Source organism: Oryctolagus cuniculus, chromosome 20 (assembly GCF_964237555.1).
Source record: "Oryctolagus cuniculus chromosome 20, mOryCun1.1, whole genome shotgun sequence".
Taxonomy (NCBI): Eukaryota; Metazoa; Chordata; class Mammalia; order Lagomorpha; family Leporidae; genus Oryctolagus; species Oryctolagus cuniculus.
In genome coordinates, this window is record NC_091451.1 from 20,942,046 (window position 1) to 20,966,652 (window position 24,607).

Below are 24,607 nucleotides of genomic sequence, written 5' to 3' on the forward strand. Positions count from 1 at the left end.
CCATTGGCAGCAACCCCGGCAGAAGATGGCCTTTGCTGCTGGTTTCTGTTCTTGGACTCCTTGTGTGCCTAGCGTGTCCCAAGCATGGGACTATTCAGTCATTTCACAAGTGTTTACTGGGAACCTAAGAGAACCAGGCTCTGTGTCACAGCCAGAGGATCAGGAAAGTAAAGAGAAGTTTCGTTCCCAGTTTCTGCTCTGCCCAGCGGAAGCAGCGCATGATGGCACCACGCAACACAGAGGCACAGGCACCTGCTTTGGAAGCCCAGAAGAAGTAACTGTTGACTCTGCCAGAGGGGTTAGGGAGGGTTCCAGAGAGAGACTTACAGGGTGATTACAGGCCCGCAGGGATGATTACAGGAGGGCGGGGCTGCGCAAAGAGCGGCATCTGTGGGAACGGGAGGGGCATCGGTCGAAGAAGCCAGATTATCAGGTGCCTGGTCAAGTGGCGGAGTTGAGACTTTGTCCGACAGACACGGAGAAGCAACCGAAAACTTTAGGCTGGGGAGCGACAGGATTAGGTTTGCCTTTCAGGATCTTTGACATAGGTGTGAAGGAGAAGCTAGAGAAAGTGGGAGTGTGGGGCCAGCGCTGTGGTGCAGCAGGTAAAGCTGCTCCCGGCTCCCTGCTCACACGCCTGGGAAAGCAGCAGAGGACGGCCAAAAGCTTGGAGCCCTGCACCCACATGGGGGACCCGGAAGAAGCTCCTGGCTCCTGGCTTTGGCCTGGCCCAAATGCAGCCATTTGGGGAGTGAACCAGTAGATGGAAGATCTCTCTCTCGCTCTCGCTCTCACTCTAATTCTGCCTTTCAAATGAATACAGTAAATCTTAAAAAAGAGCACGAGAGTGGAGAAAGAGTGCTCAGGGAGCTTCGGAAATAATCCAGGTGAGGGAGACCGAGGATTGGTCACAGCGGCAGCGGGGCACGGATTTTTCCCTGCAGGGTGGACAGTGAGAGAGAGAGACAAGACAGAGAGAAAGGTCTTCCTTTGCTGTTGGTTCACCCTCCAATGGCCGCCGCGGCAGGCGCGCTGCGGCCGGCGCACCGCGCTGATCCGATGGCAGGAGCCAGGTGCTTTTCCTGGTCTCCCATGGGGTGCAGGGCCCAAGCACTTGGGCCATCCTCCACTGCACTCCCGGGCCACAGCAGAGAGCTGGCCTGGAAGAGGGGCAACCGGGACAGAATCCGGCGCCCCGACCGGGACTAGAACCTGGTGTGCCGGTGCCGCAAGGTGGAGGATTAGCCTAGTGAGCCTCGGCGCCGGCTTTCCCTGTGTCTTAAAATCTGAGCTTGAATCATCGCCCGCTGCCTCCCGGGGGGGTCCTTGAGAGAGGAAGCAGAATTTGAACCAGGCACTCTGACACGAGACGTGGGCATGCAAGGCAGGACGTGAGCACCGCGGCCGATGCCTGCCCTTTCTTCTCCCGATTTCTGGTTGCATTCTCCGCCCCCCACCCCCAGTGGTACTTTCAGCACCTGGAGAGTCCTGACCAGGTAAGCTGCTTCAGGTGAAGACACCAGAAGGCACAGGCACAGACCACTCGGTCACACTTCATCAATTACCAGTTCAGCCGCAGGTTTATAAACCGCCGTCTCTATCAGGCAGGTGATGATCCATAACATTCAGGGGCCTGGGGACCTAAGGGGCGGCCACGTGGTTTCACTTAGGGAGCAGCAGAGCAGTGTGCTGACGGCAGGGAGGCCCGGATTCCGCCCACAAACTCTGCGCACCTGAGCTGTGCTGGGGTGCAGCAGCGAACAAGACCGAGTTTAAACTCCAGGTGATAGGAGTTCACGTTCTCAGGGCGGGGCCAATTTCCAAAAATGTGCGGCATGTACAGGAAACAGTTTGGAAGGAGAGCTTGAGGGTGTGTGTGTGTGTGTGAGGGAGAGAGAGGGAGAAGCCTGATGCTCTGAGAGGCAGTGACACCTGCCCAAGGCCACACAGGTGTAAGATCAGGCAGCCACGTATGCCAGGATCCGAGTTCAAAGCCCGTGCCTGCTTTTTGCTCTCTCTTCGTGGGGCAGGGGGCAGAATGGCTAGGTACCCCGGGGTCTCAGACAGAAGAGGGCCAAATTCCGAGCCAGCTCCGGGGAATGGCCAGGGAACGCTCGACCCCGGGGGCCCTGCGGTCGCCGACAGTCGTAGGCACCCTCGAGAGGGCTGTCTCGGGCAGGCAAGCAGGCAGCTCAGTGGCCACCACAGCCTGCTCTGGAACGCCGGACCCCGCGCCGCCCAGCCGCCCCCACCACCCTCGCCAATGGTTCGCTCCGAACACCCCTCGCAGCGTGGCGGGTGCTGCGGCCCGCCCCACTTCCGGTTGTTGCCGGGCCCTATATCCGGTGTCCGCCCGCCCTCAGCGCTGCTGTCGCGATGCTGTCCCGGTCCCGCTGCGTGTCCCGGGCGTTCAGCCGCTCGCTCTCCGCCCTCCAGAAGGTATGGTCCGGCCGGGCCGGAGCCTCGGCGGGTGAGCAACCTGCTGATGGACAGACGGGCGGCCGGGAAGGCGGGGGCGCAGCGCGCCTGCCAGGCCCGGCACCAAGGGCACTGGGACGCAGAGGCCGCGGGCTGGCCGGCCCGGGACCGCCTCGCCCTCGGGGCTGTGTTTCGAGGCCTGCGGGGCAGGCCTTCCCGAGGCACCCGCACCGACCGTCACCTGCTGCCCCCCGCCCCGCGCGCCGGGGCTGGGGAGCCGCTCCCGTCCCGACATCGGACGGCCTCTGCTGGACACTCGGGGGCCCGTCCCGTCCCTTCTGTTGAAGCCCGGGGGTGTCAGTCAGTCCCGTGGGGAAGTTGGGACGGTCGGGCGGACGCGGTGTGCCGGCGGGGTCCGCGCCCGTCGCGGCTGTCCGTGGAGTTGGGAGATTGCCCGTCCCCAGCGCCGGGGCAGCTTTGCGTGCGCGCTTCGCAGGAGGAGCGGTTTCTCCCCTCGTTTCACCTCGGGTGACGTCGATGATGTCTTCTTTCTCAACAGGGGAACTGCCCTCTAGGGAGACGCTCCCTGCCTGGTAAGTTCTGCGCCGGCCGTCGCCTGACCCGCTCTCCTCCCGGGGCAGAGCGGCGTGTACGGCCACAGGCAGCCCAGTTGCCGCCTGTACCCGCAGCGTCACGGAGTGTTTGCTGTGCGCCAGGCCCCTGCCAGCCCCTCGCCCAGGACCCAGCAGCCCGCAGGCCAGTGGGAAAGGCCAGATGTGCACGCACTACCCATCAGATGAGCAGGCGCGAATTTTGGTTCGCGGGGTTGGGGTGGGGAGGACAGGGGCGCCTGCTCCGAGTAGGTGACATCGAGTCTGCATCCTGGAGGATGTAGCCGGGGAGAGCAGGAGGCAGAGAGGGAGTAGCTTGTCCAGTCCCCGGGTAAGGAAGGAGGCTGGCAGTGCTTGGGAGCTGGAGGAGAAGGGGGTTCGGCCAGGCATTTTGGTTAAGGGGGAGAGTGCCGTGAGATAGCAGACGGAGTCTGCATTGTTGGAAGGAGTTTAGTTTTTTATCCCTTTTTTTCTTATTTTTTGGGGGAGATTATTAGTAGTTTATCTTATATAACTTATCTTTAAAATTAGGTGCCTTGTATATTTGTTGGATGAGTTAGTTTTATTGTAGGCTTTCATTGTACCAGATATTCTCACTGCGATCTGTGCGTATTTTAGTTCATCATCACAAACCTGAATGAGAAGTATTATCTCTATAAATGCATAACCCAAGGCAAGAAAGGGTAAGTGCTTTGGCCAAGGTCACTCAGCCAACTACTGGTCAAGCCAGGCCTACCTGACTCCCCAGCTTGAACTCTTACTTTTTTTTTTTTTTAAAGATTTATTTATTTGGAAGGCAGAGTTAGAGAGGGAGAGATAGAAAGAGATCTTCCATCTGCTGGTTCACTCTCCAATAGCCACAGCTGCGCCAGGCCAGAGCCAGGAACTTCACCTGGGTCTCCCACGTGGGTGCAGGGACCCAAGCACCTGGGCCATCTTCCACTGCTTTCCCAGGTGCATTAGCAGGGAGGTGGATCTGAAGTGGAACACCTGGGACTTGAACTCGTGCCCTTATGGGATGCCAGTGCTGCAGGCAGCTGCTTAACACTGACTCCTCAGCCTAAACTTTTTTTTTTTTTTTTTTAAGATTTTATTTATTAGAGAGCTAGAGTTATAGACAGAGGGAGAGACAGAGAGAAAGGGTGTCCATCCACTGGTTCACTCTCCAAGTGGCCGTGATGACCAGAGCTGGGCTGATCTGAAGCCAGGAGTCTGGAGCTTCTTCCAGGTCTCCCACGTGGGTGCAGCACCCAAGCACTTGGGCTGTCCTCTGCTGCTTTCCCAGGCACATTAGCAGGGAACTGGATTGGAAGTGGAGCAGCTGGGCTCAAACTGGCACTCATATGGGCGCCTGCTGGCACTGCAGGCCATGACTTAACCCACTGTACTACAGTACTGACTCCTAGCCTGAACTCTTAATCCATTATGTTCTCATTTACTCATGTACTCAATAAATGGTTTGAGTGCTACTACAGTGCCAGCCCCTGTGCCTGGTGACAAGGAAACAGCAGATGGTCTCCACATTCGAAGATCTTAGGCTGGCTGGAGAGAGCGTGAGCAGATGTTTGTGCACACGTAAGGACATGATTGCATTGTGGGTACTCAGAAGTCCAGCTTGATGAGACAGGGGATGATGCAGTCCAGCTTGGGAGAGTAGGGAATGCTGATAAAGGCTTCCCTGAAGAAGTGACATTGAAGCTGAGACTTGAATACGTAGAAATTAGCCAGGTAAATGATATTTCAGGCAAAGGGAATTGCTCTGTCGAGGTTTTTAGGCAGGCTGGGAATTGCCCTATTAGGGGAATGGAAAGAAGCCTACCTGGCTGCAAAGTTAGGTAGGACTGGATGGTACAGGACTGTGCAAAGTGTTTGGACTTTATCCTGAGTCCTGAGAATGTGAGACACCAGCACTGTGTCAGTTCCTAGCAGGCGCTCAGTGATGAACTTTCTCTACTAGGAATCCCGAGAAATGTCAGTAAACATTCTCCTCTTTATAGACTGGCAGGACAAGGGGGGGACCCTTGCACGTGGGGTTGCATCTTGGCTGGGCATTCACCCGGGGTAGTCAGTCAATCCCCGGAAGCCCTGCTTATATATGAAAAGCAGTGAAGGCAGGTGGTTGTACGACTTCAGAGTTGCTATGAGCCTTGAACATCAAAGTAGGTCGTTACGTGCAGCTTTTTATAAACCCTCAAGCACTGTGCGAATGAAACCTGCTGTAGGATGAACTGTAAATTAGACGTGGTTCCAGAAATCAGTGTGGGCTGCTGGCTGTTCCGTTTCAAGGATACGCTGCTTAGTCACTGACTGCCAGACATGGAGGGGACTGACCGGACTCTGGGCGTGTTTGCGAGGAGGTGGGCTTGAGAGGAAGCTGTCTCTCATTTGGTGCCTGCTGAGCCCATCATTCAGGAGGAGTTGTTAATAGACCTAAAAAAGAAGAAGAAGAAGAAAAGACGTAAGAAAATATATTTGAAGTAGCCATAGTTGCTAGCCATCAGGTAGGGAAATGCAGTTATCCCCATGAGGGCAGTTGGTGGGCAGAAAGGGGCTCGCACCTTGTAGAGAGGGACCAGAACGGCCACATGCAGGAAGGCGTGTGGGAGGAGGCTGAGAGGTGAGGAAATGATTTGCTCAGTCCTGGAACAAGCCGGAGGCTGTGGCCCTAAAATGGCCCCGTCTTGCTACTGGAGTTCAGGCAATAAAACTTCCAGCCCAGTCCACTCTGAGCCAGACCTAATACTCCGCTGCTTCTCACATTAGGTTATGTGAAGTTGTAGGATAAGCCGTCATATGTCTTTGTCAAGCTTCAGTCATTTTGAACAGAGGAATAGAGACATTTTAATGTGAAAGCATACAGGTACCCCTGTATGTTAGGAGTTTTTCAAGGTGAATAAGATTATAAAACTACTTTGGGTTGTGCCATTAGATATCTCCCCTTTCTTTTCCAAACAGTGCCCACTCTTAACCCCTTGTACCCGGTGCTCTGTCCGTTAAGGCTGCTTCAGTGGAAGAGTGAGAAGCAGGTCCCTTTGATGAAGCTGACGTCGTCGTCTGCAGTTGGTCCCGCTGTGTTGGGGTCTAGAGGGCAAGCAGACCTCTTCCATTTCACCTCGTGTCCTGTGAGAGATCAGAGTTGGTTAAGAGTTGTTTTGTTTCTTGCAGGGGTCTCCTTATGTCAGGGACCAGGTTGCCCTGACAGCAGGAAGATTGTGTAAGTATCACTGGGGAGTACAGATGCTGTGACCTTGGGTATTATGACGCCACTTCTAAATGTGCCCGTTTGAGTCCCTCACTGGCTTTGAGGACTAGGAATGGAAGTGGTTGTATTGAGTCCCTAGACCTCACCTTTAATTGTTTTTTATGTGTGAAGTACCTTGAGCCACAAGTCCAGTGTCTGACCAGGAGTGTGTCCATCTTCCTAGGGTGTTTAGATGAAAATGAAATGGAAGTTGAGACCTTTTTCAGGATAGTTGCAGAAGAATACTCCTATATGTCCTGTGGGTGCAAGTGCAGCTAGAGGCTAGAGGCCAGGAGTTCGTTTATTGTGGCAGTGAGAGCATCCTCTTGGTGGCAGGAACTCATCTGAGAAGCAGTCCGATTGCAAGACTAGTTGAGCTCTGAGACTTTGACTAGTTTGGAGGGAATGTGATTGTTGCATAACACAGTTTGGAGGCAGGCCACCACTTGTGTTTCAGATTAACTTCTGCTTGTGAATGTTACTTTGTGCTACTTTGCATTCCAAGTGTTTTCAGAATGGTAGTTAGAGGATGCTCCCTAGTAGCCTGTCCAACAGCTGCGAAGCTGCTTGTTCTACATGGAGGATCTTCAAACTGAAGGATCAGCAGATTAACGTCTCTGTGCATCACAACGAGGTGTTTTTTTTCTTAATATTTAATTTTGTCTTTTACTTGAAAGAGCCAGAGGAAGAGATATAATTCACCCACTGCTCAACTCCCCAAATGCCCACCACAGCCAGGATAGGACCAGGCTGAAGCCAGGAGCCTCGGACTCCATCCAGGTCTCCCATGTGGTGGCAGGGGCCCAAGCATTTGAGCCATCAGCTGCTGCCTACCAGGATGCATTAGCAGCAAGCTGGATCAGAAGTGGAGATACCAGAACTGAATCCCGGGCACTCGTATGGTCTGAGGTGTCCCGAGCAGCCACTTAACCTTCTGTGTCACAACACTCACCCACTTTTTTTTTTTTTTTTTTTTTAAAGATTTATTTGTTTGAAAGAGTTATGGAGAGAGACAGAGGAAGAGAGAGGGGTCTTCCATCCACTGGTTCATTCCTCAAATGGCCACTATGGCTGGAGCTGAGCCAATCTGAAGCCAGGAGCTTCTTCCGGGTCTCCCATGTGGATGCAGGGGCCCAAGTACTTGGGCTGTCCTCTGCTGCTTTCCCAGGTGCATCAACAGGGAGCTGGATTGGAAGTCGAGTGGCTGGGACTTGAACTGGCATCCATAGGGGATGCTGGCACTGCAGGCTGGGGCTTTAACCTGCCATGCCACAGTATCAGTACTAACTTAGTACTACAATTATGAATTCTTGTGTTTTTCTTGGAAGGCAGTTTGGCTACCATAATCTTTTGAATTGTGTGTACCTGTTTGTTTAGCTGTTCCATTTTGAGGAATCTAAACTCCTGGTGTATCTTCTTTTTCTCAAAATAATAAATAGCAGGGGATTGATTAAATTATGGCATGTTAGCATGTTCACACTATGATTAGTGGAAGAGAGCAGGTTGCTAAATGACTCCATTTTCTATAATATGATATAATCCCATAAACAGTTCTTTATGCTGTTTCTAATATTCTGCAGTAAATAGCTAATGCTTTTTTTAATTTAAAAGATTAGACTCAAAATATTACCAATCTTCAAAGTAAATGAAGATTGGGGCAGTTATGAATCCCTTTGCAAAAAATATAATAATATTTGAAATTATGAAAAAATGCTAAATTTTGAGTATGCTCTTTCCTAAATGTCATCCTAATCTCAGCTGTTTGTCTACGTCTTTCTGTGAAGAATATCCCTACTTTGTTTCAAAAATTTTTTATTGTAAAATGATTTTTGATCTTATGTTTTTATTTAAGAGGTAATTGCATGGTTCAGAATTTCACAAGAATAACCATGAGAAGACTTCCTTATTGTCCTGTAGCCCCACCAAGGGCCTCTGAGCAAGGGCCTCTTCTCAGAGGCCCCTGCGCTCTGTCTGCAGAGCAGTCTGTTTTTGCTTGTTACTCAAAAGTTTTCGTTCAGTGCATGTACTTTTACATGGTTACAAACTTTCATCTTTTTAAATCTTTAGTTATGTATTTTCCCCTACCTGAAAGAGCAACAGAGAGAGAGAGAGAGAGAGAGATCGATCGATCGATCTTCCATTATCTGGTTAATTCCCCAGATGCCTGCAACAGCCAGGGCCGGGCCAGGCCAGGCTGAAGCCAGTAGCTCAGACCTTCATCCAGGTCCCCACACAGGTGGCCAGGACCCACACATTTGAACCATCATCTGCTGCCTCCCAAAATGCATTACAGGAAACTGAATCGGAGACAGAATAGCCGTACTTGAACTAGGCATTGTAATATGGGAGTCAGGTATCCCAAGTGGCAGCTTAACCTGCTGGGCTACAGCACCTGCTTTCCTCACCCTCCACCCCATGATTACAAACTTTACACGGAACATTGTGTATGTTTAAATAATTTACGGCCAGCGCCGCGGCTCACCAGGCTAATCCTCCACCTTGCGGCGCCAGCACACCGGGTTCTAGTCCCGGTTGGGGCACCGGATTCTGTCCTGGTTGCCTCTCTTCCAGGCCAGCTCTCTGCTGTAGCCAGGGAGTGCAGTGGAGGATGGCCCAAGTGCTTGGGCCCTGCACCCCATGGGAGACCAGGATAAGTACCTGGCTCCTGGCTTCGGATCAGCGCGGTACGCCGGCCGCAGCACGCTGGCTGTGGCGGCCATTGGAGAGTGAACCAACGGCAAAGGAAGACCTTTCTCTCTGTCTCTCTCTCACTGTCCACTCTGCCTGTTAAAAATAAAAATAAATTTAAAGAAAAAATAATTTACATGTTTTTCTTTGATTCTATGTAGTCTTTACAGGTATTTTGACACCATAAGAGTAAAAATATCAAAAGGCTATTTCAATCCACTTTTCAATTGTGAAGTTGCTTTCTGTAGAATATTCAGACAACCCTGAAGCATAAAAAGTGAAAGTTTTCGTCAGTCCAATTTTCCCAAACTGTGTGTTATGTTATAGATAACCATAGATATTGTGTGTATCTGTATCTGGCACTTCCCAGAAGTAACCACAGTTAGTGGTTTTGAGTATACAGGGTACTGTCATTCTCCAGTTTACACTTTGATTGTAAATGCCATACCAGAAAATACCTTGGTCTTTGAAATTCTTTTTTAATAAGTTCAGAATGGACTGAAACACTGCCTCCTAGCAAAAAAAACAGAATAGAAGACGCCATTTTTTGTTTGTTTGTTTTGTTTTTGTGGGGGCATAACGCCTTGTTTTACTTTCAGATTAACTGTCTCATTTTGCTGCTTTTATTTATTTTTTGACAGGCAGAGTGGACAGTAGAGAGAGAGAGAGAGACAGAGAAAGGTCTTCCTTTTGCCGTTGGTTCACCCTCCAATGGCCACCGCAGCCGGCGCACCGCGCTGATCGATGGCAGGAGCCAGGTGCTTCTCCTGGTCTCCCATGGGGTGCAGGGCCCAAGCACTTGGGCCATCCTCCACTGCACTCCCTGGCGACAGCAGAGAGCTGACCTGGAAGAGGGGCAACCGGGACAGAATCCAGCGCCCCGACCGGGACTAGAACCCGGTGTGCAGGCGCCACAAGGCGGAGGATTAGCCTAGTGAGCTGTGGCGCCAGCTATCTTGCTGCTTTATCTAAATCTGTAATCTTAAAGACAGATTCTGTTATATGTGGCACAGTGGCATGTGCCCTGAGGGCTTGCCATGTATTGCTTGGATGTGGTTAGTTAAAAAGGAAACCTAATCAGGAGGTTAAATCCTTTTGGTGGGTCTACAAAGGACCAAGGTACTTATTTTTTCTTCAGAGAACCAGATCTAAATCTCTGTTCTGTAAGAACTGGCACCCATTGCATCACGGGGCACACTGCTCAAGGCACCCAGGCCATCAGGCTGTGCTGAATCTACCGCCCAGGCAGAATCTGCTGGTGGGACACGTGTATGTTGGAAAAATCACTTTGTGTGACATTGATGAGCACCGCTGGTCAACAATCACTGTTTTAAGGGGGGAGCAGCCCATGGTATTTTAGCTGAACTAAAATATGAGTGGTTTACCTGCTTTAGGAATTAAAGTTGGCATTTCCTTTGTAGCTTTAACAACACTAGTGTCTTCAGCGTTCGCTTCTTCAGAACTACAGCTGTGTGCAGTAAGTACCTACCTTCAGCTCCCTGCCTTCTTGGGGTGGGGTTTTTGTGTTTGCTTGTTTATAGAGAGACTGCAAGCTTCCAGCTACTGATTTATTCTCCAATGCCTGCAATGATCGGGGCGGGGCTAGGCTAGGCCGAAGAGGGGAACCAGGAATTCCATCCAGGTTTCCCACATGGGTGGGAGGAACTCCATTACCCGAGCCATCACCTGCTGCTTCCCATGGTCTGAATTAACAGGAGGCTGGAGTCAGGCGTGGGACCCCTCAGGCACTCTGATGTGGGCTGCAGGCATCTTCACTGGCAGCCTAACCCCTAAGTCAGAAGCCCACCCACCCTGGGAATGGAATTTTAATGGGAAGAGCAAAAACTGGCTGAGTTTAATTAAAGAAAAACATGAAAATGGAAAAAAAAATGGACTACTTGTGACTTTCCTTTTTTCCTAGAGAATGATGTGATTACAGTCAAAACGCCAGCATTTGCAGAATCTGTCACAGAGGGAGATGTCAGGTGGGAGAAAGGTAAGATTTTTGTTTCCTCTCACTTCGGAAAGTCTCCCCTTCCCTCCGTGATCCCCAGTAGACCCTCCAGCTCCACTCATTACTCTGCACATACGCCCTTGCACTTTCCCCTGGTCCCGGAGGAAAGGGGTTTTGGAATCCGTGTACCGAAAGGGATTTTGTGTCTAGTAGAGGTTCCCCCTAACAGGTAGTCTTCGGTTGTCTTTTCAGCTGTTGGAGACACAGTCGCAGAAGATGAAGTGGTTTGTGAGATTGAAACTGATAAGGTGGGCTTGTCCTGTTTATGCCAATTTTTTGTGGTCTGCCTTTGGTCTCCTAACCTAATGAAAGAGACAGGGACTTAACTGTTAGAGAAAATTTTTAACCAACTCTAACCTCAGTTGTCAAAATACTGACGTAGTTCATTAAAAGAAAAAAAATTTTCAGGTTTATTTTTAGATTCTTCTGTATACTTGGGTAGCTTTAGTCTCCTCGCTTTTTTGTGATACATGAACTGTTTCTAGTTTTTGTTGTATATCACTTGGAAACACATTAACTGAATTTTTGCCTTAGTGTTTCTGAGAAAGGATAAGAAGGAGTGAATCTTCATAGTAGCATGGACTGTGATCACTTTTTTTTGTTCTATTTATTTATTTATTGGAAATCAGATTGACAAAGAGGGAGGGTGAGATCTCCCAACCCCTAGTTCACTCCCTCAAATGCCCACACAGCGAAGGCTGGGCCAGGCTGTAGTTGGGAGCTAAGAACTCAATCCAGGTCTCCCACATGAGGGGCAGGAACCTAAGTACTTAGACCATCATCTGCTGCCTCCCATTGGTGTGCATTAGCAGGAAGCAGATCCAGGACTTGAATCCAGGCTCCTCAGTAGGGGATGAAAACATCCCAAGAGACAGGAGAGCCCACTGTGCCCTAACACCCACCCCTGTGATCACTGTTGCCCTGGAAGTGTGGCCTTAGGTATTTCTACGTGCAGGGTCTTATATAACTATATTGTACCTCTAGTGATTCATATTGGAGATTCTATACAATTTTCTAATGCTGCATAAAAATTTAGACTGTCCATCTGTCTCCCTCTTCCAGACATCTGTGCAGGTTCCATCACCGGCCCATGGCGTGATTGAAGCTCTTTTGGTACCTGATGGGGGGAAGGTTGAAGGAGGCACCCCTCTCTTCACGCTCAGGAAAACTGGTGGTAAAGGAGTTCTCCTGGTGGTCAAGGTCTCCAGTGTTCCCTACTGGGATTGGGGCTGAGCTTAACTTATAATTCCCTCAAACTCCAAATATTCCAACTGTCCTTAGTTGAGAGGATGAGAGGGATATAATAATAATAATAATAATAGTGTGAGCCTTAAATTCAGGAAGAAAGGGGTATTTTTACAAAACCTCAATCTATTCTTTTCAAGGCTGTTTCTTTTTTAAAAAAGATTTATTTTAAACAGAGTTACGCAGAGAAAGGGAGAGAGTGAGAGAGACACACATACTCACAACGATATCTTCTATCCTGTGGTCCATTCCCCAGATGGCAGCAATGGCCAGGGCTGGATCATGCCAAAGGCTGGAGTCTGGAACCCCATCCAGATCTACCATGTAGGTGGCAGGGCCCCAGACTCTTGGGCCATTTTCTACTGCTTTCCCCGGTGCATTAGCAGGGAGCTGGATCAGAAAAGGAGCAGCCAGGATCAACCGGACTCATACAGGATGCCGGTGTCACCGTGGAGGCTTAACTTGCTGCATGACAACACCGGCCCCTCTCCATGGACCTTTCTTTCTTCTTTTGTTAAAGAAAAAGACATCATTCATCCATTGGTTTACTCTCAAATGTCTGCAACAGCCAGAGCTGGGCCAGGCAGAAGCCAAAAGCCAAGAACTCCATCTGGGTCTCCTGTGCAAGTGGCAGGACTCAAATACTTGAACCATAGTCTGTTGTCTTCTGGGCACATGAGCAGGAGCTGGATTGGAAGCAAACCAGGCTCGGTGATATAGGTTGTAGGCATCCCAAGCGACAGCAATGCCTGCCTTGGATTTTTTTTTCTTTTCTTAAATTTATTTATTTGAAAGGCAGAGTTACAGAGAGAGGAGGAGAGACACAGATCCATCCTCCATCCGCTGATTCACTCCCCAAATGGCTGCAACAGTCAGGCTGAAGTCAGGAGCCAGGAGCTTCATCCAGGTTTTCCCATGTGGGTGCAAAGGCCCAAGTGCTTGGGCCATCTTCAGCTGCTTTCCCAGGTATATTAGCAGGGAGCTGGATTGGAAGTGGAGCAGCTGGGACTTGAACCAGCGGCCATATGGCATACCAGCGCTGGCTTAACCCACTGCACCATAGCACCAGCCCCGGAATTTTTTCTTGAAGGTATACTAGAAATTTAGAAGATTCTAAAGATAATGATCCCCAAACTCTATCAACTCTGTCCCCCCCGCGGCATCAGAATCACATGGGACCTTTTTAAAGTATTGCAGATGACTAGGCCCCATGTCCTGGTTTATTAGATCCTGGGGCTCCGTCATAGTTTGTTTTTTTTTTTTTTTTTTAATGCTTCTTCAAGTGATTCTGATACACAGCCAGGGCTGAGAGCCACTGTTTTAAAGTGAGAAGAGGCAGGACTCCATAGTGTTAATTGTGGGGAATGGAGTAGTTTCTTTTCATATGTATTCCAACATCTGTAGGAAGGGTTAGTATTTTCCTTGGAAAGAAATGAAAAAGGAATGTATGCTGAATCTCAGTCAGTATTAGACATAGAAAATAACTGATTTTCTGAGTCTTCATTAAGTGCTGTAATACCAAAGTTTGTTTCTTTTTAATTATTAACATAGTCAAACAGGCCATTGAGGTTGATCAGGCCACGATCAAAGAAGCTCAAAGAAGAAAAAACTATAGTAGCAGGCAAGGAAATAAGAATGAGTCTTCCAGTTGAGGAAGTCCATCTTAGCATTCATTTACTGTCAGAACAAAGGAAAGTTCTTTCATTTATTTATAAGATTATTTATTTATTTATTTGAAATAGCTACAGAGAGATCTTCCATCCAGTGGTTCCTTTCCCAGATGGCACAATGGCTAGGGTGAGACAGGCCGAAGCCAGGAGCTTCTGGGTCTCCCACATGGGTAGCAGGGGCTGTCTTCCACTACTTTTCCCAGACCATAAGTAGGGAGCTGGATTGTAAAGTAGAGCAGCAAGGATATGAACTGGTACCCTTATGGGATCCTGGCATCTCAGGCGGCAGCTTTACCTGCTGTGCCACAGTGCTGGCTCCAAGTTCTTCTAATTTAAGTGTAAAACTGGATATAATATCTTCTGAGTGTGAGAGTCATTCTGGATGAAATGCATTGTGTTGTTAAGTTTAAGGAGCCCCTAATTAAACTTTTATTTTTTAAAGAGCTGAGAACATTGTTCCACATATAGTGTTGATAAGACTATCAGTATTACCATAATTAGAAGTGTATAGTAAACGTATGTATATTTCAACATTTTAAATTGCCTGGTTTTTTTTTGTTTGTTTGCTTGCTTGGAGATTACCTTAGGCTTAGTAGATTATTTGAATGTATTTGCTGAATTTGATGATCAGTGGATATTTGACATCAGGAAGGCAGTTGAATTGAGTGAGTTATCTGATACAGGACATTTTGGGACCCTGGGGAATGGAGCAGAGTACTTTTGTCATAGTTCCTGTGTACAGCAAATGCCCAGTAGACATTTGCTAATTCATTGGAGATGCAGCGTTTGCCCTGAACTTAACTGTGATTGGGTTGCTTTCCATTCCAGACAGTGCCGATGGCATCTGGTTTTCTTGTTTTCCAGCTGCTCCTGCTAAGCCCAAGCCAGCTGAAGCCCCTGCTGCAGCCCCAAAAGCAGAACCTGCACCATCAGCAGCTCCTCCTCCCCCTGCAGCCCCCATGCCCACTCGGATGCCACCCGTGCCCTCACCCTCACAGCCTCCTTCCAGCAAACCGGGTAAACCTCTCCCTCTTGCGTAATGTTGTGCACCTCACAGTGCAGTCTGAGACTAATGGCCCTGAACAGGCCAGTTTGGCTGTTTGTAGACAAAAGTGTGAACTTTGAAGACCTGGGTTTTTCTCCCAGCTTTCTGTTTGCCGACTCTGACTACTTTACGCTAATCGCTTAACTTCCCTGGGCAGATGTGCATCTGGGAAGTCAGGTGCTGCTGACACAGCTCTGACTGTCTTCAGGATTAAACGTCAGTGCGCTCTGAAGGCACTGGCGTGCACTCAGCCTCAATGCTCCCTGCCCTCTCTCATGAGCTGCACCCTCTCTTCTCAGTGTCTGCAGTAAAACCCACTGCTGCCGCTCCACTAGCTGAACCAGGTGTGCGGACCGAACATCGGGTAAGCCTCTGAGGACCACTTGAGGGAAGACGCAGAGGTTAGCGGAGTGTGGGCAGGTGGTACCTACCTTTGTATGACTAGCAGCTTACTCCCTTGGCCTTGACAGAGAAACAGAGTTCAGGAAGTGACTTGTAACCATCAAGTGATAGTACTAGAACCTGAGGTTTTGTGCCCACTTGTCCAGTGGTTTTTCCACTGAATTATGCTACCAGTGAAATGCCTTGAGTGGTAGTTTGGTAACACACCCTCTACCTCCTACGACGATACCCACTTCAGAGAGGTAGTTTCCAGAGTGTTCTATTCCTATACTTCCGGAATACTTGGCTGTAGCTAGGGGATACTACACATAAGCAGTAGCTATGGGGCAGACAAAACCTCAAGGAAGTATGGTCAAAAGTGTGGGTTCGCCTGCCTGAGAATGCCTCAAGTTTGTTGCGTGTGAGGTTCCGCTATTCTCATGCAAGTCTTTATAAACAGAAATTGCCTTTCCTGTTGTAATTCTTGGGCTGGCTAAAACTATACCACATTCTTCCTTTTAATAATTCGGCTTTGGTTTTTAAATCAGACCATTTCCTGGGCCTCCATTCTTAGTCAAACTTGGGGCCCATCTGAGGGAGCAGTCTTGGCTGTGTGTTCTTGTTCTGTTCAGAGCGGGAAGTAGGAAGCAGCAGGTGCGCGTTGTGCTCAGATCCTGGGGTCAGTTCTCGCCCCCACGCCTGGCAAGCCGAGTTCCCTCTGTGGCTCTATGGGGAGACTGGACCCTCAGTGCTTGCTCCACTTTCACTTTCAGGAGAAAATGAACAGGATGCGGCAGCGCATCGCTCAGCGTCTGAAGGAGGCCCAGAACACGTGTGCGATGCTGACGACTTTCAATGAGATTGACATGAGGTGGGGTATCCGGTCCCTCCTGTTCCATGGCGAGCACTGGAACTTGCCCAGTTCTTACCTAGTGCCGATTCCAAAACTAGCTTTATTGGGGTCGGGGGATGGGGGAGGTACTTCCTACAGTGCTTGTTGTTGACTTAGAGTGTGACCTCTTAGTCTCATCCTGTAGTGGGCTTTCCTCATACCTTGCCTGTCTCTGCTGTGGCCTTAAAATTGAGCCTTTTAGACTTTTATACCCAATCTTGGGATTTCTGACAAATGAAGCTGAAATTTTTTTTTTTAAAGATTTATTTATTTATTTGAAAGGCAGAGTTACAGAGAGGCAGAGATGGGGAAAGTCTTCCATCCTCTGCTTCACTCCCAAGATGGCCACAACAGCTGGAACTGGGTCGATCAGGAGCCAGGAGCTTCTTCCAGGTCTCCCATATAGGTGCCGGGGCCCAAGGCCTTGGGCCATCTTCTGTTTTCCCAGGCCATAGCAGAGAGCTGCATCGGAAGTGGAGTAGCCGGATCTAGAACCGGCGCCCATATGGGATGCCGGCACTGCAGGTGGTGCTTTACCCGGTAGGCCACACAGCATTGGCCCCAGCGAGTAATTTTTTTGTTTGTTTTTGTTTTTTTGTTTTTTTTTTAGAGGTAGAGTTACAGATAGAGGGAGAGACACAGAGAAAGGTCTTCCATCGGTTGGTTCACTCCCCAAATGGCCACAACGGCTGGAGCTGAGCCAATCTGAAGGCAGGAGCCAGAAGCTTCTTCTGGGTCTTCCACACAGGTGCAGGGGCCTAAGGACTTGGGCCATCTTCTGCTTTCCCAGGCCATAGTAGAGAGCTGGATCGGAAGTTGAGCAGCTGGGACTCGAACCAGCGCTGATACAGGATGCTGGCACCACAGGTGGAGGCTTAGCCCACTAGACCATAGTGCCGACCCCAGTAATATTATTTTTTTTTTTAAGATTTATTTATTTTAGTTTATTTGAAAGGCGGAATTACAGAGAGGGAATTACAGAGAGAGAGGGAGAGAGAGATCTTCCATCCACTGGTTTGCTCCCCAAATGGTTGCAATGTCTTGAGCTGTGCTGATCCAAAGGCAAGAGTCAGGAGCTTTTAGGTTCTTCCATCCCTTGGCTGGAGAACCCTTACCAGCAGTCCCTGAACCAGGGCACCTCATCCTGCCTTTTCCTCACAGTGACTGCTCTTTATGCGTGTGACTGAGTAACTTGGAATCAGGCAGTGAGGAACCTAGGTTGTCATGTCTTTTGTTTTTCCTAGCTATATATAAGGAATTACTCTGTGGAATTCAAGAGGGCCGTAATGAGTGAACAAGAGTCCCAGCCTCCTAGAGCTTTCTATCTGATTCGGGTGAACATAAAGTAGACTAGAAAAATAAGTATCTGAAGCATAAAACTGAGTTTGAAGTGGAGAAGAAAGTGAGATCATTTGTGAGGCTGAGAGCAGAGGTAACAAGGGTAGGTCAGGAAGGGTTTCCTGGAGGAAACTTTTGATAAAGCCTTTAAGTAGCATTTGTAGAATGGTCATAACAGATGATGTTAACAGTGTGGACCCTACCAGGCAGGAAAGCACAAAACACATTGGAAGATAGTCCTAAATCATTGCTGCCTTGGTGAGCAGTATGTATGGGAAAGGACAGTAAGTAACCGTGGATCCACAGTGCAGAACGTGTTGAGTGCCAGGTTCGGAGTTTACATTGGATTCAGGAGGCAAATCATCAGTGTTCAGGTCATCTCTTGGCTGCGAGTCTTTTCATTAGGAAATTTTGTCTTCCTTTGGAAAGGGTCTGGAAATAGAGAGGACGGGTTTGACTGTGCCCCGTGGCACTGTTCACCAGCCAGGGCTGTGTGGCCGGCTTCACAAGACGTCATCCGTTCTGCTGGGGAAGCTTTCGAGACATTGGATGTCATTTCAGCCCAGGATTTCTCTCCTGTCATGGTGCACAGGGCCTTGATAGATGAACACAGAGCCTGCAGCTTAGGTTTCAGCGCATTAGGCCCAAATTGTACACAAATTGAATTGGACTTTGAAATTCTACCCCATTTCTTAAGACAAAACATGTAAATATTTGTGGCCTTGAAGGATGCTGTTGCCCCCGCAGCTTTGATTGGAAGCTAAGTGTGGTGGCTGGACCTCCTTTCAGCAGCTAATCAGGGTGTCACTTAACAGGCCTGGGGTCTTGGTGCAAAGTAATCTGGTTTAGATCGAGTGTCCTTTGGGTCTTGTGCTGGTCAGCTCCCCTCTTCGGGGCCTTTCTGAACGCCTCCTCTCCCCTGTGCCCCAGCCCCCGCCTCCGAGGGCAGAGTTCTGAAATAGAAACTGCTTAATGACGAGACAATCGCATTCGGGCAGGGTTGAGAGCAGAGATGTTTATCACTTCGCCTTCCCTCTTCTGCTGCTCTTGTATCTTGGGAACCAGTAATGTCTTTAGGGTGGTAATCCTAGCACTAAATAAGGTTAGACTCAGGAAAACAAACATTCTAAACCAAATCAGTCTCCCTGGGAAAACTTCCTTTTTCAGAAACAGAAGGTCTGAAGGGGGCAGTTAAAGTTGTGCCGCATCTTCTGTTTCTTCCTAATGTTGAATTAGAGCATTATAGAGTGAAGGGGAGAACTGAGCATTTGGACCTGAGATAAAGTTAAATTCAATTCCATTACGGAACCCTATTCTGATGGATATCAGAGTTTCAGCAGCAGAGTGATGGGAAGGACTTTGCCACTAACCCTGCGGTGCGCGTGTGAGACACCCAGCTCTGACAGAGCAGAGGCTGTCCATGTTCCGGAGGCTTCTCAGAGGCCCTGCTGCTTGATCTGAAGGGGAGCCTGGGTCCACACAGGGCCGCTTTTCTAAATACCCAGGAAACCATGTCCATTAAACTAATTTACAAATGTTTTTCTTTATCAAAGCCAGAGAAAGATATCCCATTTGCTGGTTCACTTCCCAAATTCCGCCCAGAGTGAGGGCTGGGCCAGGCTGACGCTGTGTGGGTGACACGGACTCAGACACTGAGCCAGCCACTGCTGCCTCTTGGTGTGCGGGATCGAAAGCAGAGGCTGGACTTGAACCCTGGCACTCTGATATGGGACAAAAGTGTTTAAATGGCAGCTTAATAACCACCAGTACCTGCCTTCATTAAACTGATCTTAAAGGCAGGAGCTGTGTCTCTCTTATCTTTGTGTCTTGGTGCCCAGCCCTGACCTCCACATGTGGTGGGTGTCAGTTCCCATGTAAATGAGCTGTGGATGGAGCTGCCAGCTCTGAGATGAGCAGATCTACAGACTGAGCCGTGTCCTCCCGTGTACAGTCTTGACTGTTCACACGGAGCCCCCACTTCTACCCATGAGTTTCTTTGGTCTCCACTAATGAGGAGTTAGGAGGAATGTCGCAAGGAGGTCATAATCAGGGTTGGTGGCTTTTTGAAAAAGAATTCTAATAAGAAACAAGTTTGCTTTGTGGGCTGTAAGGGTAGATAGTTCATCATTTTAGTATAGTCAGAAATGACTTTCTCATTCAGGGCAAGGATGCTGGCGTGCTGTGTGATGGCGTGTTCATATTTTCTGTCGCTGACATCTGTGACTTACGGAACATGAAGGTGCTTGAATCCTTTGTAGCCAGTTTTTGTAAAGGAACCAAGTTACTGGCCCTCTGGTGGGCTGTTTGAAAACATGACCTTGGATAGATGGTCTGGGGTGAGGGAGAAGCTTCCCCGGTTGTGTCCTTGGGTAAAAACCAGTATGAAGATCCAGTCCCGGTTTCATTTGTGCTCAGTGTCCTGTAACCTGTCTCAACAGTAACATCCAGGAGATGAGAGCTCGGCACAAAGATGCTTTTCTGAAGAAACATAACCTCAAGCTCGGCTTCATGTCGGCGTTTGTGAAGGCCTCAGCCTTCGCCTTGCAGGAGCAGCCGATCGTGAATGCAGGTGAGTTCCCCGTGACCAGGACTGCAGTGGGCTGGGAGGTGGCCGTGGGAGCACACCTGCCGCCACAGCCGGCCTCAGGCGCCAAGGCTTTGCTGTCCTAGCTGTGGGAACGCCAACAGCTTCCGCTGGCCTTGCCCTCCTCAGACGGCGTCTTGAGTCCTCTCTCCTCTTCTGCCAGACAGAGCAGGCTTCTCTACCCAGGGTAGCAGCAGCTGCGGGGCAGCCCAGCCCTCCAGTCTCGCGTCAGTGAGCCTCATCGGGAACTCGTGTCCCTCCTTCTTGGACTGGGTACTCACTCTTTCCTTTTTACTCCCCTGTGTCCTTGAAGTGTTGACCTAACAAGCAGTGCTCTTCTTCCTGTCCACTGCAAGAGTGGCAAGGGGGCAATCCTCAGCGATGCCAGGGTCCCTAAAGAACTAGAACGGGAAGCCCTAGTCGTTTCCGTTGAGTGGCGTGCTCTAGGTAGGTGGGAGGGCTGTCCCTTCCTTCACTTTTCCCATTCTTGTGCCTTCTTGACCGGTCTTCGCCGTCGCTGTCCTGCGCCCCTTTCTTCTGCCTGCCCATACTCGCTGACATCCTGGAAGTTCTCTGGGCCTCTTTTTCGCTCTACGTGCTTTCCCTGGGTGTCGTATGTGACGATGCAGTATGGACTTTCTGTGGCAAAGATTCCCAGACCTTTGTTTTCTCAGGTGTTCTAGAGGTAAATTTTTAGCTGCTGGTTATGTCTCTGCCTAGCAGCCGGACCACCTGCTTCCTCTCGAGTCCCCTGGAGAGAGGCTTCCCACTTCCCCTCTTTGACAGGGAAACGCGGTGGGCAGCAGGCCTACCCCCCCTTTCCTTTGCTAATTAGCCTTTCTGGAGCACTTAGTAACCCTAGCCATTCTCTGCTAGGGGAGGGCTTGAGTAGAGCGAGTCCACAGGAATGTAGCGTGCACCTGGCATCCTGTGAGGGCCAGCATGTCGCCATCCATCACTCAGCCTCGGCCAGGGGCCTGGGGAGCTGTTGGCACTGCTCAGGATGGGAGCACGTGGAGTGCCAAGTGCTACTTGTGAGGCAGGGCCGTTTCATGTCGGGTGTCAGCCACGCTGTATCCAGCACTGCAGATTTTTACTCTGTTGCTAAAACACTACCCATATCCTTGACCTGGGGAGTTATATATAACATGTGTGTTCTCTCATAGTGATTGATGATTCAACCAAAGAGGTGGTGTACAGGGACTATATTGACATCAGTGTTGCGGTGGCCACACCACGGGTATGTTGAGGCAGGAGGTGGGGAGCACTGATCTGAGACCCTCACCTTAGCCTTGGGAAGATGTGGAGTGCGTGGGAGAGATGGTTTGCAATTCCGTATTTTTAGGAGGGAAAGGGTAACAGTGATCTGCTTGCCATAGCGCGTTCTCCACAGCAGGCCTGAATGCTTGAGGCTTCTTGTTAATTACCCTGAGTATTGAACGTACGGGGCAGGGAAGACCGTTACCTTGACTCAGGGGACTCGGGACTAGAAGGGTTCTGCTGATCTGCAGCTGAAACACCTTTTCACTCCCTTCAGGGTCTGGTGGTTCCTGTCATCAGGAATGTGGAAACTATGAATTATGCTGATATTGAACGCACCATCAGTGAACTGGGAGAGAAGGTAAAAGTAGGAAGAAGTGTGTGTATTAGTTGCTGGGCAGGTGTGGGAGGAGCCTGTGGGAGGTGGGCTTGCCGGCAAGCAGCCCAAGTCGCTGGAGGCTGCCTCTGTTCTGTAAGAAATGTGTAGCCCCTGAGGAAGGCGGAGTTGGAGACAGCTACGTGCAGGTGTCTGTTGGAGCTTAGCGCGCGCTGGTGAGCACACTCTCACCACTGAGTCCTTGACTATGGAATTGTGTCGTTCTCTTGTTGAGCGCTGCTCCCTCAGCTGAACGGCTGTCATGTGGGAGCCAGAGCCTGTACTGTGTTCTCAGAGCTGTCTGCACCTTATTGGGATGATGGAAGCTGGGTTGGCTGCTTAATGTTTGTTTGTTTGTTTATTTTTTAAAGATTTAGTTATTCATTTGAAAGGCAGAGTTGTAGACAGGCTGAGGCAGAGAGAGAGAGAGGTCTTCCATCCACTGGTTTACTCCCCAGACAGCTGCAAACAGCCAGAGCTGCTCTGATCCGAAGCCAGGAGCTTCTTCCATGTCTCCCACGTGGGTGCAGGGGCCCATGGCCTTGGGCCATAACAGAGAGCTGGATCAGAAGTGGGACAGCCAGGACTTGAACTGGTGCCCAAATGGGATGCCGGCAGTGTGGGCAGGGGCTTTACCCGCTATGCCACAGTGCCAGCCCCAGCTTAATGTTTGAATTATGAAATCTTTTTAGGCTCGAAAGAATGAACTTGCCATTGAAGATATGGATGGAGGTACTTTCACCATTAGCAATGGAGGTGTTTTTGGCTCACTGTTCGGAACACCCATTATCAACCCCCCTCAGTCTGCCATCCTGGGCATGCACGCCATCTTTGACAGGCCAGTGGCCGTGGGAGGCAAGGTAGGCACCTTCATTTCTAAGGTCCTGATGGCTGGGTGACAATGGGAAGGAAAGCCAGCTAACTGCTGCTTAGCTGGCATTCACTCTAACTGCAGGCCTCAGTTCCATTTCTCAGTTTCTAATTAATGGTGGTGAGGCGCTGTTCTCACAGTGTGCCGTTGGATGGGCATCATTAGGGAACTTGTTGGAAATGCGCATTCTTGGACCCTACCCCAGACCTGCAGGAGATGTGCAGATGATTCTCACTGAAGCTTGAGAGCCATTGAGCTAGGAAGGCTCACCCCGTCACCTGGGGGCAGCCAGCTGCTCCCCTGGGTGCTGGAGGCCGGGGGGAGAGAAGAGCCTGGTCCCCAGCCCCGGGCAACAGCGGGCAGCAGAGCCAGAGCCTGAGCTGCCAGGCTGCACGCTTGATTGGGAGTAGAAGTCGGGCGAGGTCAGTGAGTGGAGTCAGGGGGCCTGAACTGGCCCTTGGGAGATACAAGAGATCTTCCAAAAGGTTATGCAAAATGTATATTATTAAAAAACTATGCACAGATTTCAAAAGTTTTGCACCAGAATAACTCATCTCTCAATTCCATTTTCCATGACCTTTTCAACATACCCTCCCGTGTTGGTAGAAAAAAGTGTCGGGACTCCCGTGTTTAGAACGTTTTGGGGCCACTAATTCCTTTATGAATCCAGAAACCATAGCTCTCCTTGGACAAAAACCCACACCCCCAGCTTTGCATACTGTCTCAGAGGATTTGTGGACCCTAGGTTGAGATTAAAAAAAAAAAAAAAAAAAGTTTAAATGGTAATCCTGAAAAGCTGCTGCAGGCAGGGAGAACTGGAAGGAAGCCCGCCCTGGAGGCGGGGACTGAGGCGGGGCAGAGTGGGCGGAGTGCTGACGGAGGGGGCGAGGACACTGCTGCTTCGTTCTTAGACTTTGCTTCTGGGCCTGCGCTGGGGAGGCTGGGGTGGGTTTGCAGTACCCAGAGGCCACATGAGTGGGAAAGGCTCTGAAACTGGGCTGCTTCCTGGAGTCTCTGCTTTCTCACCTCTCCCTCCGCAGGGCTTTCTCTGACGCAGGGGACAAACCTGTGACCTCTTCTCTCTGTAGGTGGAAGTGCGGCCCATGATGTTTGTGGCATTGACCTACGACCACCGGCTGATTGATGGTAGAGAGGCTGTGACTTTTCTCCGAAAAATCAAGGCAGCAGTAGAGGATCCCAGAGTCCTCCTCCTGGACCTTTAGGAGGAAGCCGCACGCCCTACAAATCGACCATGCAGGAACTGAAAACCAGTCTTCTCCCTGTCCCCTGTGGGTCCTGGGTTAGCCTGGTGACAGGCAGGCACATGCTGTTGGCCTCAAAGCCAGGCACTATGTAAACCAGCAGTCACAGGTCTTTTCTTGGTTTCCTGCCAGGCTCTCTCTCTCTCTGCTCACTCCTCTTACCCTCAAATATCTTATATCCTTAGGCTTGTAGAGAGGGAGAGCGCCTTCGTGGATGCACGCTGATACTCCTGCCTTTCCGCCAGCTGCCCTCTGCAGAGACCCGCCAGTGTGCTAGTGGGAAGTCCCTGTGTGCAAGGCTGCTCCAGCCGTCCGGGGGTGGCCTGCCTCCGCGCTCAGCCTGTGTCCCGCTGTGTCAGTGGCACTGTCATTCTCAGCTGTGGTTGATTTTAAGGCGCCTCTTCTACCTCTTCAGGAAGCACATGCCAGGGGGTCTGGATGGGGGGTGGAGAGTGTGGGGTCCCCTGAGGCCCTGTGTTATAAACAGAAGTCGGGGCGGGACTCGGGCTGCCTTCAGCAGTGGTAGGCTCACACCAGGAAAGCTTGTTTTGGCACAGTCACAGCTGTGGTCATGCCAACCCTCTCCCGGCTGCTAGGAGCCACTCCGGAACACTGTCATTTAGAGCAGATTCTAGCGTATCCTGGGCGTGGGACAGGGTGTGGGACAGAGGGTGCCCTGGTGGAGCCGGGGTTGGGGGGAGGCTTCGTCTG

At 50.2% G+C, this 24,607-nt stretch overlaps 1 protein-coding gene and 1 long non-coding RNA gene across 2 annotated transcripts; one reads left to right on the forward strand and one right to left on the reverse strand.

The window, feature by feature from the left end:
• The first annotated feature begins 2,316 nt into the window (after nt 1-2,316).
• DLST (dihydrolipoamide S-succinyltransferase) lies at nt 2,317-24,008 on the forward strand. Its single transcript, XM_002719646.5, has 15 exons — nt 2,317-2,439; nt 2,978-3,011; nt 6,195-6,243; nt 10,380-10,435; nt 10,880-10,954; nt 11,165-11,220; nt 12,035-12,146; nt 14,752-14,904; nt 15,232-15,296; nt 16,087-16,184; nt 19,982-20,112; nt 21,294-21,367; nt 21,665-21,748; nt 22,456-22,623; nt 23,723-24,008. Exons 1-15 carry the CDS (start codon nt 2,377-2,379, stop codon nt 23,855-23,857), a joined length of 1,353 nt encoding a protein of 450 aa, XP_002719692.1. The 5' UTR covers nt 2,317-2,376; the 3' UTR covers nt 23,858-24,008.
• Nucleotides 3,924-16,089, reverse strand: LOC103351684 (uncharacterized). The gene is made up of 3 exons (XR_007911734.2): nt 15,364-16,089; nt 6,008-6,149; nt 3,924-5,459 (listed from the first exon to the last, which is right to left on the reverse strand). It is a non-coding gene; the product is annotated as an uncharacterized lncRNA (long non-coding RNA).
• Nucleotides 24,009-24,607: the final 599 nt, after the last annotated feature.

What these genes read in the sequence shown, in the direction of transcription:
- DLST (XM_002719646.5), top strand. Translation starts at nt 2,377, where the DNA reads ATGCTGTCCCGGTCCCGCTGCGTGTCCCGGGCGTTCAGCCGCTCGCTC. An exon ending in CACGCTCAGGAAAACTGGTG is followed by an intron (nt 12,147 to 14,751) that starts GTAAAGGAGTTC and finishes CTTGTTTTCCAG; the next exon opens with CTGCTCCTGCTAAGCCCAAG. An exon ending in CAGTGGCCGTGGGAGGCAAG is followed by an intron (nt 22,624 to 23,722) that starts GTAGGCACCTTC and finishes TTCTCTCTGTAG; the next exon opens with GTGGAAGTGCGGCCCATGAT.